The 16,510-nt window shown below is 43.2% G+C and overlaps 1 protein-coding gene and 1 long non-coding RNA gene across 4 annotated transcripts in view; one reads left to right on the top strand and one right to left on the bottom strand.

The window, feature by feature from the left end:
• Window positions 1–4,930, top strand: part of NLRP9 (NLR family pyrin domain containing 9) — a 31,102-nt gene extending 26,172 nt beyond the window's left edge. The window contains exons 8-9 of the mRNA XM_064380780.1: window positions 387–557; window positions 4,416–4,930. Coding sequence (XP_064236850.1) covers window positions 387–557; window positions 4,416–4,548 — 304 coding nt within the window. The 3' untranslated portion in view covers window positions 4,549–4,930. The remainder of the gene's footprint in view (window positions 1–386; window positions 558–4,415) is intronic.
• LOC135276695 (uncharacterized) overlaps window positions 1–16,510 on the bottom strand; it is a 35,149-nt gene that overhangs the window by 7,563 nt on the left and 11,076 nt on the right. For 2 of the 3 annotated variants that reach the window (XR_010344201.1, XR_010344203.1), the window contains exon 1: window positions 2,742–2,991. The exons of the other annotated variant lie outside the window; for it this stretch is intronic. This is a non-coding gene — a long non-coding RNA (uncharacterized LOC135276695). Of the gene's footprint in view, window positions 1–2,741; window positions 2,992–16,510 lie in introns of those variants that run through there. 3 annotated transcript variants of the gene reach the window in all.

Genomic DNA, 16,510 nt, shown 5'->3' with positions numbered 1-16,510 from the left:
CCTGCCTGGAGGTATGTCACCGACAAGTAACAATGGTGTGCCTGGCTGGGTGCAGTGGCTCATGCCTGTAATCCCAGCACTTTGGGAGGCTGAGGCAGGCAGATTACCTGAGGCCAGGAGTTTGAGATCAGCCTGGCCAACATGGTGAAACCCTGTCTCTACTAAAAATACAAAAATTAACCTGGTGTGGTGGTGTGCGCCTGTAGTCCCAGCTACTTGGGAGTCTGAGGCAGGAGAATCACTCGAACCCTGGAGGTGGAGGTTGCGGTGAGCCGAGGTCGCGCCATTGCACTCCAGCCTGGTGAAGCTGTCTTAAAACAGCAACAGCAGCTGCCTTCCAGCCTGCCCAAAGCCAAGGCAGTTTCTCTGGTTTCCCTTCTTTGCAGGCTGCAAACATGTCGGATCACCCACGCCTGCTGCGAAGACCTCGCCGCGGCACTGGTCACCAGCAAAACGCTGAGGAGCCTGAACCTTGACTGGATTACCTTGGACCCTGAGGGGGTGGTGTTGCTGTGTGGGGCTTTGAGCCACCCGGACTGCGCCCTGCAGATGCTGGGGTGAGTGGACGCTGTTTCTCTTGGTGGTGAATGACTTCAGAACGAGCTTAGTTCATTGGCCGTTTGTCCAAACGCGACACGATGGACACCAGGCTGGAGGGTTCTTTGTTGTGGGGCCTGCCCTGGGCCCCCGTGCACATGGTAAGATGTCAAAATCATTGACGTTGTAAGATGTCAAGCAGCGTTCTTGGCCTTTCTCATGAGCTGCCGGCAGCACCTCCCTGAGTGATGACAACCAAAAAGAGCTCCAGCAATTGTCCAGAGCCCCCTGGACACACAGGTGCACCAGGTGAGAACCACTGCTCTCCTGAAACGTCATCTCCTACTTAGGTTGCCGTAAATATGCAACCCCAGCTCAGACTTGGGGAGGGCTTCTGGGATGGCCTGAGCAGGGTCTCGATCCAGACATACATTCGCTAAACAGCAGCAGTTAACGTTGTTTGGAAAATTAGGTTTGCATTTAGAGTGGACTTGTTTGAAATCTGTAGGATGAATTTTTTAAGTTAATTTTTCCTTCTGATTTTTTTATTTTTAAAAGTTTTTATTAAAAATGGGTGGGGTATATGGAAGAGGCTGAATATCGATAATTTTTGAAGTTTGTGATGGGTACATGAATTCATTATATTAATGCCTCTGAAAAAAAGCTCACAATATGTTTACATTTTTATATAAATTTTTAAATAAGAAGTAATAAATGTGCCTGGGGCATATGAACATCAAATGAATACAAGTTGTCTTTTTTTTTTTAAACCTAAACTCATCTTTTTGGAAGCAAATCTTAATCTCTATTTATTTATTTTGAGACTGGGTTATGAGGCTGGCTAATTTTTGTATTTTTGGTAGAGATGGGGTTTCACCATATTGCCCAGGCTAGTCTCGAACCCCTGGGCTCAAGTGATCCATCTGCCTGGGCCTCCTGAAGTGCTGGGATTGCAGGTGTGAGCCATCGAGCCCAGCCTGTAGGATGCATATTTGAATGCTTGCTAGGATGATGTGCTGGGGATGCGGTCACGAACCAAACCGTTCACATCTCTGTCCTTGTGCCCTTGATGCGGGGCTGGGAGGATTGGTGTGTAAGAGGTAATGACTGAGATGCTGAGAAGAGCTAGGGTTGGGGTTACTGAGCAGTATGAGGCAGGCTGCCTGACCAGGGCAGGACTGGTTGATGAAGAGGCAGGAGAGGCCTGGGGTGGCAGGCGGGGCAGATGGACAGAGATTCTAGAGGGCCAGGGACGGTCCTGAGTTCCTTAAGTACATTAACTCACAGTAGTCTATGAGGGACTCCTGTTACCCTGCCTTTTGGGTGAGGACACTGATGCTCAGGGGTGGAGTTCTGCTGCTTGAGGGGTTGTTTAGCTGGACCTTGAAAGAAGCGATGAAGGCTACAGGTACACAGCTCTTGACAATGTACTTGACCAGAAATGCTCCCAGGGTGGGCTCTGAGGAAAGTTCCCAGCAGAGTTCAAAGAGGTCAGCTGAATTGTATTTGTCTGTTCTTGCATTGCTATGAAGAATCTCTGAGACTGCTAATTTTTCTTTTCTTTTGAGACAGTCTTGCTTTGTTGCCCAGGCTGGACTGCAGTGGCGCGATGTCTACTCACTGCAACCTCCGCCTCCCGGCCTCAAGCAATTCTTGTGCTTCAGTGTCCTGAGAAGTTGGGATAACAGGCGCTCACCACCATGCCTGGCTAAGTTTTGTATTTTTAGTAGAGACAGGGTTTCTCCATGTTGGTCAGGCTGGTCTCAAACTCCTGACCTCAGGTGATCCACCTGCTTTGGCCTCCAAAAGTGCTGAGATTACACGCGTGAACCACCACACCTGGCAGAGACTGGTAACTTAAAAGGGGTGTTTTTTTTTTTTTTTTTTTTTTTTTTTTGGGGAGAAGGAGTCTCTGTTGCCCAGGGTGGAATGCAATGGTGCGATCTTGGCTCACTGCAACCTCCACTTCTGGGGTTCAAGCGATTCTTCTGCCCCAGCCTCCCGAGTAGCTGGGATTACAGGTACACACCACCACACCCAGCTAATATTTGTATTTTTAGTAGAGACGGGGTTTCATCATGTTGGTGAGCCTGGTCTCGAACTCCTGACCTCGTGATCCACCCACCTCGGCCTCCCCAAGTGCTGGGATTACAGGCGTGAGCCACCGCGCCCAGCCAGGAAAGAGGTTTGATTGATTGGCTTACGGGTCTGCAGGCTGTACAGGAAGCACAGCGGCTTCTGCTTCTGAGGTGGCCTCAGGAAACTCTGAATTGTGATGGAAAGCAAAGGAGAAACAGGCAGGTCTTTGGTGGCTGGAGCAGGAGGACAGTCAGGGGGATGGCACGCACATTTAAACAACCAGATCTCATGAGAGCTGTAACATAAGAATAGCACCAAAGGGATTCTGTGAAATCATTCATGAAGGCTCCACCCCATGATCCAATCACCTCCCACCAGATCCCACCTCCAACACTGGGGATTATAATTGAATAGGAGATTTGGGTGGGGACACAGGTCTAGACCGTATCACGAATTTCTGCGGAGGACCCCAAGAGGTTACGGCAGAACGCATAGGCCCTGGGATGGGGCCGGGCCTCATGCCCTGCGGGGCTGGAAGGGAGTCCTGGGAGCGCTACAGCAGAGGAAGGAGAGGAATTCAGAGAGGAGGCCGAGACCCAGTACCCATAGGGACAGGCCAGGTACTGAAGACTTACATTATAAAATAACTGTTACTGCGTCTCGCTCACCTTCAACTACCATCCCCACACCTAAAACACGTCATTTCCACAGTGGCAAACATTCAGAGCAGGTATTTCTGGGTAATTCTGTCACAGTGTCGCTGTAGCGGAAAGGAAATTTAGCCATCTTCTCTACTTCTGAAGATTTAAGGTAATAAACTCCTTCTCTTGTGTCTAAGCGTCTATGAATTTTTGTGACCTGCGAATCCTCCTCAACTTTTTATAACTGGACATAAAAATGCACATAACTGTGAACACCAGACAAGAGGGAAGGACATGGGGAGAGGGGAGAAGGAAATTGCAAATGTTAGTCATATTCTTTCAGGAAAGCCTGTGTTCCAATCTTGCCAGTTATTTGTGAACTTATTTTTCATATTTTCCTGATGCTGATAACATGTACAAGTTATAAAGAGATAAACATTCAATGTATAAGGTAAGAAGGATAGCTGGTGGGGGAGGAGGGAAGCCAGGAGAAAGCACTGTCCAGTAAACTAAGGGGAAAATAGACTAGTGTCATTGATTGTATTCAATGCTAACTGGTTAAGTAAGATAAAATTTATTTTAAAAATTGATGTTATTAGTGACTACAAAAACCAGCTTTATTGAAGTGGGTTCAGGAGACAATGACATGAAAGAAACTGAAAATACCAAAAATAGAAAGGGACGTTTTAAATATTTTATACGTGTAGCATCTACTTTAATTACGTCTCAAAAATGGGTGGGTTGTAAATGGAAGAGGCTGAATATTGATAATTGGAGAAGCTGGTGATGGGTACGTGAATTCATTATACTAGTATCTCTGAGAAAAGCTTATAATATGTTTAAACCACATTTTAAGAAGCAATAAATGGGCCGGGTCATATGAACATCAAATGAATGGAAGTTGTTCTTTTTTTAACCTAAATTCATCTTTTTTGAATTAAATCTTAATCAATACATACTGTATATGAAATTTCAGTTTATGGTATAAATCAGAGGCTTCCTATTCTATAGGAAAGATTCATGCTTGTTTTTTCAAATTCACTACAATCCTCTCAGTGATTTCTAGGAAAGAATAGAGAGGAGGGAAGAGGTAGACATCAGAATGTAAAGAGACAATACTGTGTAAAAATGAAAAAAACAAAATTTCTATTTTCCCAGGCTGCAGAAATCTGCCTTTGATGAAGAATCTCAGAAGATGCTGATGGCTCTGGAAGAAAAATGTCCCCACCTGAGCATTTCACATGAACCTTGGGTTGAGGAGGAATACAGGATCAGGGGTGTGATCCCCTGATGGGGCACGCCCTGAAGTAGTCTTCTCACAAAGGCTTTCCTTGATCATAATGGGCACTTCTCCATGATTTCAGGGCTACTCCCTGACAGTGCTCTAGCAGTATGATCATGGAGTGTGATTCAGTAGGTATGTGCTGATCGTCTTGGCCTAGGTCCTATATTCCCTTATCTTTAGAAATCCCATCCTACTTTGCGGTACTTAGAAAAACAAGTATGTTAAACGAGTGCTAAATGCTCTGGAAAGCATGGCTTTATTTTAAGAAATAAAGCCATTTGCAGGCACCACAATCCTGATACTTCGGACGTAGAAGTGACGCTAGAATGTGTCTATAGATTGTACTGCGAGCACCCAAACTTTCTAGTTTGTCCAGATTTAGATTTGATCAGTTTTCTTGTCCAATAAAAAAGCATTTTCAAATCTCGCCTTATCCTTGCGTATATGACACTCCAACAGATTTTTCTAAAAATTCAGTGTTATTCAAATCTATCTACACTGTTTGTTTATATTTATTTTAAAAGACAATATATTAAATACCTCACTGACGACATAATTAAACATTCCCTAGTTCTCTACGGTAAATTGCTTATGCCTTATTGGCTTGACCTAACATAAATATATTTATTTATTTTGAGATGAAGTCTCACTCTGTCCCCTAGGCTGGAGTGCAATGGCACGATCTCAGCTCACTGCAACCTCTGCCTTGGCCTCCCACGTAGCTGGGATTACAGGCACCCACCACTATACCCAGTTAATTTTTAAATATTTTTAGTAGAAACGGGGTTTCACTATGTTGGTCAGGCTGGTCTGTAACTCCCAACCTCAGGTGATCCACCAGCCGCGGCCTCCCAAAGTGCTGGGATGACAGGTGTGAGCCACAGCACCCAGCCTAAAATTTTTGTTAGAGGGTAAAAGGTGATAAAGAAGGCGGGTTACGTATCGGTTTTCATTAGACTAAAATATAATCTCAGATCCTCCTGAGAATGAAATTGTTGTGGACCTACTCTCGGCTCCCATGGCACACTTACGGATTCCTTGGATACTTGGGAGGCTGAATTTTCTAGTCTTCGGTGGAGAGTGCTCACACTTTCTGCTTTAGTTTAAGCAATTATAAACGTTTCTGTCCAATTTTCTATTTGCCTTTGGCCTTTCCCCACAACATTAAAGAACGCTGCCATAATCTTCCTCCTATGCCTCCTTCCCCTGATACCAGCCCATGTGACCAGGAATGCTGCTTCCATTCAGGAATAAAGGGGGAGAGCCTGCTGGGCCAAAGACAAGGAAGCAGGGCTGTATGGAAACATGGAAAAAAATTAGTCCAGCAGAGTCCTGTAGATATTAGGGAAACGTGAGGTCTGAGATGACATAGAAAAGCTTCAAATGGGATGTCTTCCAGACTACTCAGACCTGGAGCAATAAACAACCAGAGCTGTGGAACTTAAAGTCATGGGGAGGATCAGACTCTGGATCCCACACAGATGCTCTGAATTAGCAGGCTTCGAGTGCCAGCGTGATTTTAGAAAAGTGAAAGGGCCGGGCACGGTGGCTCATGCCTGTAATCCCAACACTTTGAGAGGCAGAGGTGGGTGGATCACCTGTCAGGAGTTGCAGACCAGCCTGGCCAACATGGTGAAACCCTGTCTCTACTAAAAATACAAAAATTAGCCAGGCATGATGGTGGGTGCCTGTAATCCCAGCTACTTGGGAGGCTGAGGCAAGAGAACTGCTTGAACCTGGAAGGCGGAGGTTGCAGTGAGCTGAGATGGCACCACTGCACTCCAGCCTGGGTGACGGAGAGAGACTCTCTCAAAAAAAAAAAAAAAAAAAAAGGCATTGAAGAAAATGCCCAATTTTAAAAAAGGGGAGCCCAGACCCATCACTGAGTGTCCCTTCCACTCTGATGACAACATCGATTCTGAACTTAAATTCTCCTAGAAAACTTTCTGCCTCTGGTTCAGCTGCTTTTTACCATCCTCTCACTAATTGCTGAAAGTTGTCATTCATCACCAGAAGGGGCTGAGGGGGACTTTCACTGGGGATGCATTTTGCTCCTCACTAAATATTCTCCAGACTCTCCCTACTGACAATGTCATGCAACCTACAGATGATATGATAATGGCATCTCTGTGGAGAGATCAGCTCCAGGAGCCCTGTTCCTATAACTAGGGACTCAGGTGTCCCTGCTCATCCTGACTGACGCTTCCCTGTACAGAGCTCTGGAGCCAAGAGGAGCCAGGCAGGTACTTCCTTATGTTCAGTCTCAGGGAAGAAGACAGGATATGAGTGTTTTCCCACCAGAGAGGAACACAGCGCTGTGGCTGTGAAGTCACATTGTTCAGAGTGGGTGATAACTCTGCCTCACGCTGATACCCCAGCATGCTCTGGCTGGACAGATGTGGGTGGCCATCTGCAGGGGAGTGTCTCAGGTAGGACCTCAGGTGAGGGTGGCTGCAAATCCCTGCATCCTAGAGTCCCTGTCAATGAGAAAAGGAAGGGCAGGGTCTTTTTGGAGTCTGAAGCAAACCTTGGATGACCAGACCCACTGAGCTCCTCAACCACGTACACAAGAATCTGCTCATTTTCTCAGACCCAATAGATTTAGACTTGGGCATGAATACGAGAGAAAAAATTGAAGTGCAGGGTGTTTGTTAAACCTTAAATACCCTAAAACAAAATTAGGTCGAGTGACACATGCATACATGTACAAAGAGAAATCCACAGAAACAGTCTATGGTACATTACAGCGTGATGGACATTTCTTCTTTCTCAAATCCCACTGCAGGAGGATGCAAGCATCTCCGTATTTCTGCAAGGACTTCTGGGATGCTTTTCTGTGCGTTCTACACTGTGTGTGTGGTGCATGTGTCTCTGTGTGTGCTTTCAGTGAACAAAAAGCTCTATACTTCCTTAACATGATGAAGCAATGAGAGAAAAAAATTACAAGTCTAGTTAGTATTCAGATTTTATAAAAGTTTGACATTTCTATAGTAAATTGCTCCTGCCCTCTTAGCCTGGCCTAAAATTTTTATTACCAAATGTAAAAGCAATGTGATACAGAAGCTGGATTCTGTAATACCAATTTAAGTTAGACTGGAATATCATCTCAGATGCTGCTGAGAATGGGAAATTGTGGATCTATTCTTGCATCGCTTGGCACACTCCCGGGTTCTGCGGATACTCGGGAAGCCTTGGTTCTCATTACTGGGATTTTAAGAAGTAAAAGATGGGAACCGTGGCTCAGATGCAGAAATGTTGGCAAATGTCAAGACAGGGGATTTATTATTTATGTTGAAAAATGAAATATTTCCAATGTTCGTATGCAGGAAAATCCAATTCAGGTAATTTGTTATTTTTTACCGATATTGCCTGAGTATCTTCTATGTTTAGGCTTTTAATACAGGTAAGGGCTAAGTAATCGAAACAAGTAAAAGAGCACTGGCAGCGGTTGGTAATCAAAAAAAAAGTGAAAAATAATCATCTACCATGACAGTTTCTGCTATGGCTAAATGAGTACTTTGTTCCAGTCACTGGGATCAACAATTCACATGAAACTTACACTGTAGGTTCACACCTGTCTCATGATCTATCTTAATTATTATGTATGTCTGTTATATAATATTAGTACATGCTTTTTTTCTTTTGAGACAGAGTCTCGCTCTGTCACCCAGGCTGGAATGCAGTGGCATGATCTCGGCTCATAGCAACCTCTGCCTCCCGGGGTCAGGTTATTCTCCTGTCTCAGTCTCCACAGTAGCTGAGATTACAGGCGCCCACCACCGGCACACCCAGCTAATTTTTTAGTAGAGACAGGGTTTCACCATGTTGGCCGGGATGGTTTTGAACTCCTGAGCTCAAGTGATTCACCCACCTTGGCCTCCCAAACCACTGGGATTACAGGCATGAGCCACCGCACTCGGCCTCATGCTTTACTTTTTAAATGAGAAAACAGACACAGAATGGTAAAAAGAAAACCCAAGTTGGACTCAGCTAATAAGTGAATGATCCTGATACACAATAGGAACTTTCTGGTTACAGAGGCCGGAATCTCTTTGCTCTACACTCTGCTCTGAGGCTTCCAACCCAAGGGGGAAGGTCTGAGGGCTGAAGGGCGTGTCCTAATGTCTCAGCACCACTGAGTGGGGAGTCAGGAGCCAGACCCAGATCTGGTGAATGCACAGCTGGCGGGAATAAGCTCTCTGCTGTCTGCCTCCTGTGTTATCTACATAGTGTTTCATAACAGGGAGAGTTTTCCTACAGAGCAAGTTTTGGTGACATAGGGGTTGTGTTCCAACTTCCCATTTCCCTTCTGTACCTGACACTGGCTTCTGAATCATGTGGATCTTTAAGATGACTGCCTCTGGAAGACATTACTCCTGTAACCAGAAGGTGCCAATCTTTGTGTTGTATCTCACATAATCTTGTTCTTCAGTCGTGAGTGCTCTGATCAAACCTCGATGTGATACTCTTACGGGCTGTGAGCGATTTTCAGCCGAGGTAAATAGTCTCTCATTTGTAAAATCTAGAACTAATGAAGATTTAAAATAATTTGTGAGTGCAATGGGTCTAATGATCACGTTTATTTCTGGAGTGAGCTGAGGAGGACTGGAGACCACTCAGGGAAAACTCTCCAGGACCTGGTTTCTCAGCAAGGTAAGATCTGTGGAATTATTAATAATTAAAATTATTTGGCTGGGTGCTGGCTCACGCCTGTAATCCCAGCACTTTGGGAGGCCACGGTGGGTGGATCACTTGAGATCAAGAGTTAGAGACCGCTGGTCAACATGGCAAAACCCCCGTCTCTACTGAAAAATATAAAAATTAGCCTGTCGTGGTGTGCGCCTAAAATCCTAGCACTCCGGGAGGTCAAGGCAGGTGGACTGCCTGAGCTCAGGAGTTGGAGACCAGCCTGGGCAACATGGTGGAAGCCCATCTCTACCGAAAATTAAAAAACCAAGCTGGGCATGGTAGAGCATGCCTGTAATCCCAGCTACTTGGGAGGCTGAGGTACAAGAATAGCTTGAACCAGGGAGGCAGAGGTTGCAGTGAGCCAAGATTGCACCATTGCACTCCAGTCAGGGCAACAGAGCAAGACCCTGTCTCAAAAAAAAAGTTATTTTTCAATAAGGGTATTTTACCTACTAAATAGAATATCCGAGGACATTTTAGGGTTATCTTATGTATTCAGAGGGCTAATGATGTCTAAATGTATTTTGTATCCAGTTACTCCAAGAAATCATGTTGAGTTCTTAAGAGTTCATAATTAATGACTTTGCAATTGTAACAAGTTAGATAATCTTATGATGTGAACACGATTTTGCAGTTTTGCATTTCATCCTCTTAAGTTAGTGCATTGATATGACAGACAGGACGCTCGTGGATTCCAAGTGTGGCACAGCGCGTCCTTGTTTTTATTTTCAGGCAGATCACCTTTGGGAGGAATATTTTTTTCATTGTCTCTTTCACTTACTCATTTATAAAGCAGATACTTATTTCAAGTATGTCACTCTATTGTTGAACAAGACACACATAGCTCCTAAATTCATGGATCTGATGTTCTGGTGAAGAGTCAGAATGTAAATAAATACAAAAAATTAAGTAGAAATAAATATTAAAAAAGATAAAATATGAAACTGGTGTCAGGGATATTTCTCCAAGTTGAGCCTTTTCTGTGGAATATGACAGTATCTGCATTTTCAGGTAAAAAAAATGCCAAAATTATTTGCTGAGAGTGAAAGCCAAAAAGAGTATTGATGGCTTCACTGGAAAAGCTGGATCGTCACTCCCGGCCACCCAGAAATCCTCCCCGTGTCTTTTCAGAACAATGTCCTAAGAACCATAGAAGTGGCCACAAAAACCATCTTTCCCTTCCAGCTTGGGGTTGGGACTCTGGCCAATGCCACTCTGTTCTTCTGTAATGTCTCTCCCACCTTGACTGACCACAGAATGAGGCCCACACACAAGATTCTCGGGCACATGGCCGTGGCTAGTTAGTTCCTTGGTTGTTCTCTCCACTGGGATTCCTCGCACAGCGGTGTCTTTTGTTCTAGGGAATCCCCTGTCCAGTCTTGAGTGTAAACTCGTGTGTTACACCCGCCTGGTGGCTCGCAGCTCCACCCTGTGCTGCACCTGTGTCCTGAGCACCTATTGGTACCTGTCACTCAGCCCTGGGAGCCCAGGGAGGGTGACGCTCAGAGGAAGAGCCCCCAAGGCCATCGGCCCTTTCTGTTGCACCTGCTGGATGTTCAGCGTCTTGCTGAATGTCTATCTTCCTCTGAGAGTCACTGGTCCACAGGACACAGATGATGATGACACCCAAGGCAATTTGTTCTGCTCATACTCGCTAACACCACAGGCCTAGCCTTCTCGCGGTCAGCGCCCGATGCTGTGTTTATTGGCCTCATGGGCTGGGCAGTGGCTCCGTGATTTTTCTCCTGCACAGACACCGCCAGAGACCGCGGCATCTTCACACCACCAACCGACGCCACAGACGCCCGCCTGAGACCAGAGCCACCCACACCGTCCTGATGCCGGTGGTCACCTTTGTCACATTTTACATGCTGAATTGTTTACTTTGTATATCACTGCATTTTTGGATACTCGTCTGTGGCTGATACGTGTCTCAGGTGTTTTGAATTCATGTTTCCCACTGTCTGCCCCTTACTACTCATCCTGAGGGATCTGAGAATGCCTAGGTTCTGCTCTCGAACTGGTGAAAATCAGGGCTGAAACGATAACTGTAGAAGATAGCTTCCACGATGGCCATAATTACTCTATTCAATCACCATTTTCCAAGTACCATTTCCTTTTTACATACCATCCACAACAATCTCAATAAACCAGTGGGGGTATTGCCGCTACATGGGGTATATGCCTGTGTACAGATGAAATGATGGGGTCAAGAGGAATTCATCACGTTTTGAGGAATGAAGTTTCCTCTTCTGCCAGTGGAGTTCTCTAAAAGAAATCTCTTTTCTTTGGGAGCACGTAAAGAGTTTCCACAAAGTTTATCTCAATGTGGGTGTGGCTAATCCTTGGCAAACACTGGTACATAATTTAATATGGGTCCAGGTAAATTTTCCTCAGGGGCAGGTAGATATTTCATCTCATAGGTGAAGACGAGAAACCTCAAAGATGGAGTGTGTGTTTTTCTACATCATTTTGTATATTTAGCTCACTTATATTTCTTTTAAAATGTTGTGTTTTGTGAAAAACAATGGTGTACAGATTACTTCTCCCTAAAACCTTGCAGATTTTCTGTATGTGGCTGACCCTTTATGAATGTCATTGGATGGATGGATGATGTAATGTTGACGAGGCTGCATTAGCAGCAAGGCTCTGCTCTTCTCAGGATCTCATGCCAGGGTTCACATTATTCACCCCCACAGATGGAAGCATCTATGGATTTGTTACCTGGATTTTTATTTTTCATCACTGAAAATTAATAAATTAATAAAATTTAAAATTAAAAGAAATTAATTTATTACAAGAAAATTAATAAAACACGGGGACTGTGTTTTCTATCTGTCCTATCCTGTCAGGTTTCTTTCCCTCTGTTTCTCTTTTTACATCCTTTGGGGATAGTCTGGTATTCTTAATAGACCATTTTCTTTTTCTTAGCAGTGTTAAGGTGCAAGTATTTTTAGTGGTTGTTATGATCATCATATTATGGATTCCTGTTACATCTAATTAGAACTACTATTTCCCACCTTCCAGAACATATACATTCTTATACACTCCTAAATACTCTGTGCTATTGTTTTATACGCTTTAATTCTGTATATGTTATAACTCACAATAAACGCTGCTTTTGCCGTCAAGAGTCAGCTGTCTCTCACGGAAAACGAGAAAAGAAAGTATGGATTCCACCTGGATCCACGTGGATGCTACTCCTGCTGCTCATGATTCTGACTGGGAGTCTGTTTCCCTGGTACAATGTGCAATCAGAATAAAGTAATTCCTCAAGCTTTTTCAGAGCGCATGCTTGCTAGAGGTAAATTACTCAGTTTCTCATCTTAAAATACCTTTATTTTATTTTTATGTATGAAACGGTACAAAGGCTGGGCGCAGTGGCTCACGCCTGTAATCCCAGCACTTTGAGAGGCCAAGGCGGGTGGACCACGAGGTCAAGAGATCAAGACCATCCTGGTCAACATGGTGAAACTCCGTCTCTACTAAAAATACAAAAAATTAGCTGGGCATGGTGGCATGTGCCTGTACTCCCAGCTACTCAGGAGGCTGAGGCAGGAGAATTGCCTGAACCCAGGAGGCGGAGGTTGCGGTGAGCCAAGATCGCGCCATTGCACTCCAGCCTGGGTAACAAGAGCGAAATTCTGTCTCAAAAAAAAAAAAAAAACTGTACAAAATATTTATCTTTAGAAAAATGTATTATGATAAATAATAAAGCTATATTAGCAATATCCAACTTAATTTTAAAAATTAGGAAATGAAGTTGATATTCAATTAATGCAAAATAATTTCAAATATACGTATTTTTCTCCCTTACTCAGTTTTCCCAACTGTTAACATTTTACCAGTTTTACCTATCAGTATTGTTCTCTGTATATTATCCAGTTACCAGCAGTGTTTACTTAACTCACTGAAAGCAAGCTGCTTGACATGGTTCTCACCATGTCTAACTCCTCCGTGGGGTTTTTCCTACAATAAGATGCTGTCTTACGAAACAACCATACTGTCCTTCAAGTCAGAAAACCAACTAGATAAAGCACTACTGCTCAAACCACAGGCCAAATCATGTATTCGACCAACCCAGTAATACCTCCTTTTCCTTTCTGGCCCAGGGAACAACTGGGAACATGGCCGCTCTCGTTTCTCTGTCACCCTCAGCATCCCTGTCCTCAACATTCTATAGAAAGACCCTCCTCTGTGTTTGTCTGGTGGTTCCTCAGGAGCAGACTCAGTTTACTCTCCATTGTCAAAGAATTCTGATGTTATCACTCTCTTTCTTTTTTTAAAGCTTTTTCATCTATAATCTTTTGTTTGCTATGAATTTAATTACTGAGATCACAATTCAATACAGTGATACATTTTCTATTATGTCTTTAATTTTTACAAATAGATTTAGGCAACAAGGCTGTGCTCTTCTCAGGATCTCATGCCAGGGTTCACATTATTCACCTTGATGACCTCGGCACGTTGGCGCCTGCCAAGTCCCTCCAGCTAAATTTACCATTTGGCCTTTGTAACTGATTAGCATTTTAGGAGTGAGATACTCTCACATTATCCCAATATGCTGTTTCTCATCACACTCAAAGTGACTCACTTAAGACTCTTCCAATTCCAATCTGATTCAGCCTACAACAGGATTATTGTCTAATATCAGCCTTCAACATTTATTAGCAGTTGTCTATGGAAGGAAGATGTTTCCCTTCTCCTTTATTCATCTATCTGTCTATCGCCTACCGATGTATCTATACCTATTATCTATTCATTCATCACTTTATATCAAAAGGGCTCCTAGATTTCAGTACGTTTCAATAGGCTGCATTCAGATACAATCATTATCTGGCTTAATTCTCATGGTGTCCTTGATTTGGCCAGTAGGACATAAAGCTCCCATAATTTGAAACAAGACGATGCTTGGATGATCTCAGACTGTTCCAGATGCAGCCCTGGTATTAGCTCTTTCACCGAGAAATTTATTCCTTTATTCCTTCTCATGGAGATAGGCATTTAGAAACCAAATCTTCTATTAGCTATGTGTTGTGCTATTAGTACGTAGCAGTGTATCCATCACCTGAATACTGTACACTGTAGCTAGTAGGTACTTCTAAATCTTTCACCCCCTTCTCACCCTCTCACCCTTCTGAGTCTCCAATGTCTATTATTCCACTGTAGCTGAGACAAACAAATGCAAAAATGTTCACGTGTACCAACAGTTTAGCTTCCAATTATAAATAAGAACATGCAGTATTTGACTTTCTGAGTTATTTCACTTAGGATGATCTCCAGTTCCATCCATTCCATGGTGTGTATATACGCACGCGCACGCGCGCACACACACACACATTTTATTTAATTTTTAGAGACAGGGTCTCATCTGTCACTCAGGGTGGAGTGCAGTGGCATGATCACAGCACACTGTAGCTGCTAACTCCTGGACTCATGTGATCCTCCTGCCTCAGCTTCCCAAGTAGCTGGGACTACAGGCATGTGCCACCACACCTGGCTAATTTTTTGATTTTTTTTTTTTTGAGACAGGGTCTCGCTATCTTGCTCAGGCTGGTCTCAAACTCCTGGCCTGAAGCTATCCTTCCACTTCAGTGTCTCAAAGTGCTGAGATGACAGGCATCAGTCCCTGCACATGGCCTATTATTTCACTTGGCATGTCCATGTGTACCAGTTGCTTAGCGCCCACTGATAACTCAGCACATTAGTATTTGACTTTCTGAGTTACTTAAGACAATGGCCTCCACTTCCATCAGTGTTGCCACAAAAAGACAGACTTCCATTCTTTCTTCTGGCTGAGTAGTATTCCATGTATATATACACGCCCCATTTTCTTTATTCAGTATGTATTTTACATACCGCTTTTCTTTATCTGCATCGGCTGACAGACACCGAGGCTGACTCTGTGACTTTGGCATTGTGAATAATGGTGTGATAAACATGAGTGCAGGTGTCCTTTGTTTTCGTTTTTTTCTTTTTTTATTATTTTTTTTCCTTTTTAAAATTTTTTGTGCCTTTTACATATAATGTTTTCTTTTCCTTTGGGTAGATAGCCAGGAGTGGGATTACTGGATCGAATGATTCTTCTATTTTTAGTTTTTTGAGAAATCTCTATACTGTTTTCCATAGAGGTTTACTTACATTCCCATGTGTGGTGTGTAAGTGCTCCATTTTCTCCACATTCTCACCAACATCTGTTAGTTTTTGACATTTTCTTAATAGCCTTCCTTTTTGTATTTTTTTTTTTAGTAGAGATGGGGTTTCACCATGTTGCCAGATTGGTCTTGAACTCCTGGCCTCAAGTGACCCACCCACCTTAGCCTCCCAAAGTGCTGGGATTACAGGCGTGAGCCACCGTGCCCGGCTGGGTAGACTTGTTTTCATTTTACTTGACTGTGTGGTTACTAGAAAATAAATCTATAATGACTATACATACGTGGGTTAAATTAGTTTTCTATTGGACAGTGCTGGACTAGATTCTAAGACCCTTCACTCTTCTGGCTTTCCAAGCTAAATGTTTCACAAAACCTTTAGCAGTATAGTATATTAAAAGTACAGGCACACAAAGCAAAAATAAATAAGTTGAACTATGTCAAATTAAAAAGATTCTGCAGAGCAGACTAGCAACAAAATAAAAACATGACCTACAGAATGGAAAAGAACATTTGCAAATAACGTATCTGATATATTAGGTTAATATTCAAAATATATAAGGAAGTCACACAATTCAATAGGAAAATGTACTCTAAAATTCTGGTTTCAACATGGCAGAGGATCTGAGTAGACCTCTGTCTGAAGAATACATACGAATGGTGAAAAGGTACTTGAAAAGTTTCCCAACCTCACTATTCATCAGGGAAATACAACCTAAAACCACAATGAGACATTATCTCGCGTATGTTAGGATCGTCATCAAAAAGACAAGATAAGAAATGCTGATGAGGGTGTAAAGGGGAGCCCTTGTACGTGGTTGGTGGGAATGTATATTGGTATAATCAGTATAGGAAACAGCAGAGAAATTTCCCTCAAAAATAAAAGTAGAACTATCTATGATCCAGCAATCCCCCTTCTGGGTATATATACCATAAAAATGAAACAGTATGTCAAAGAGATAGCTCTACTCCTGTGTGTACTGCAGCATTAGTAATAACCCAAACAGGGAGACTTCCGAAATGTCTGTGGGCAGAACACTAGATAATGAAATTCTGGGATATACATATGTATGTATAAAATATGTACTTATAGTTGAAATATATATATTTATATATTATATGTAACT

Source organism: Aotus nancymaae, unplaced genomic scaffold (genome assembly GCF_030222135.1).
Source record: "Aotus nancymaae isolate 86718 unplaced genomic scaffold, 86718_ANA_hifiasm-v0.15.2.pri h1tg000028l, whole genome shotgun sequence".
In the NCBI taxonomy this organism is placed as follows: Eukaryota; Metazoa; Chordata; class Mammalia; order Primates; family Aotidae; genus Aotus; species Aotus nancymaae.
Note: the sequence above shows the minus strand (reverse complement) of the source record. Positions and strands in the feature narration are given on the sequence as shown.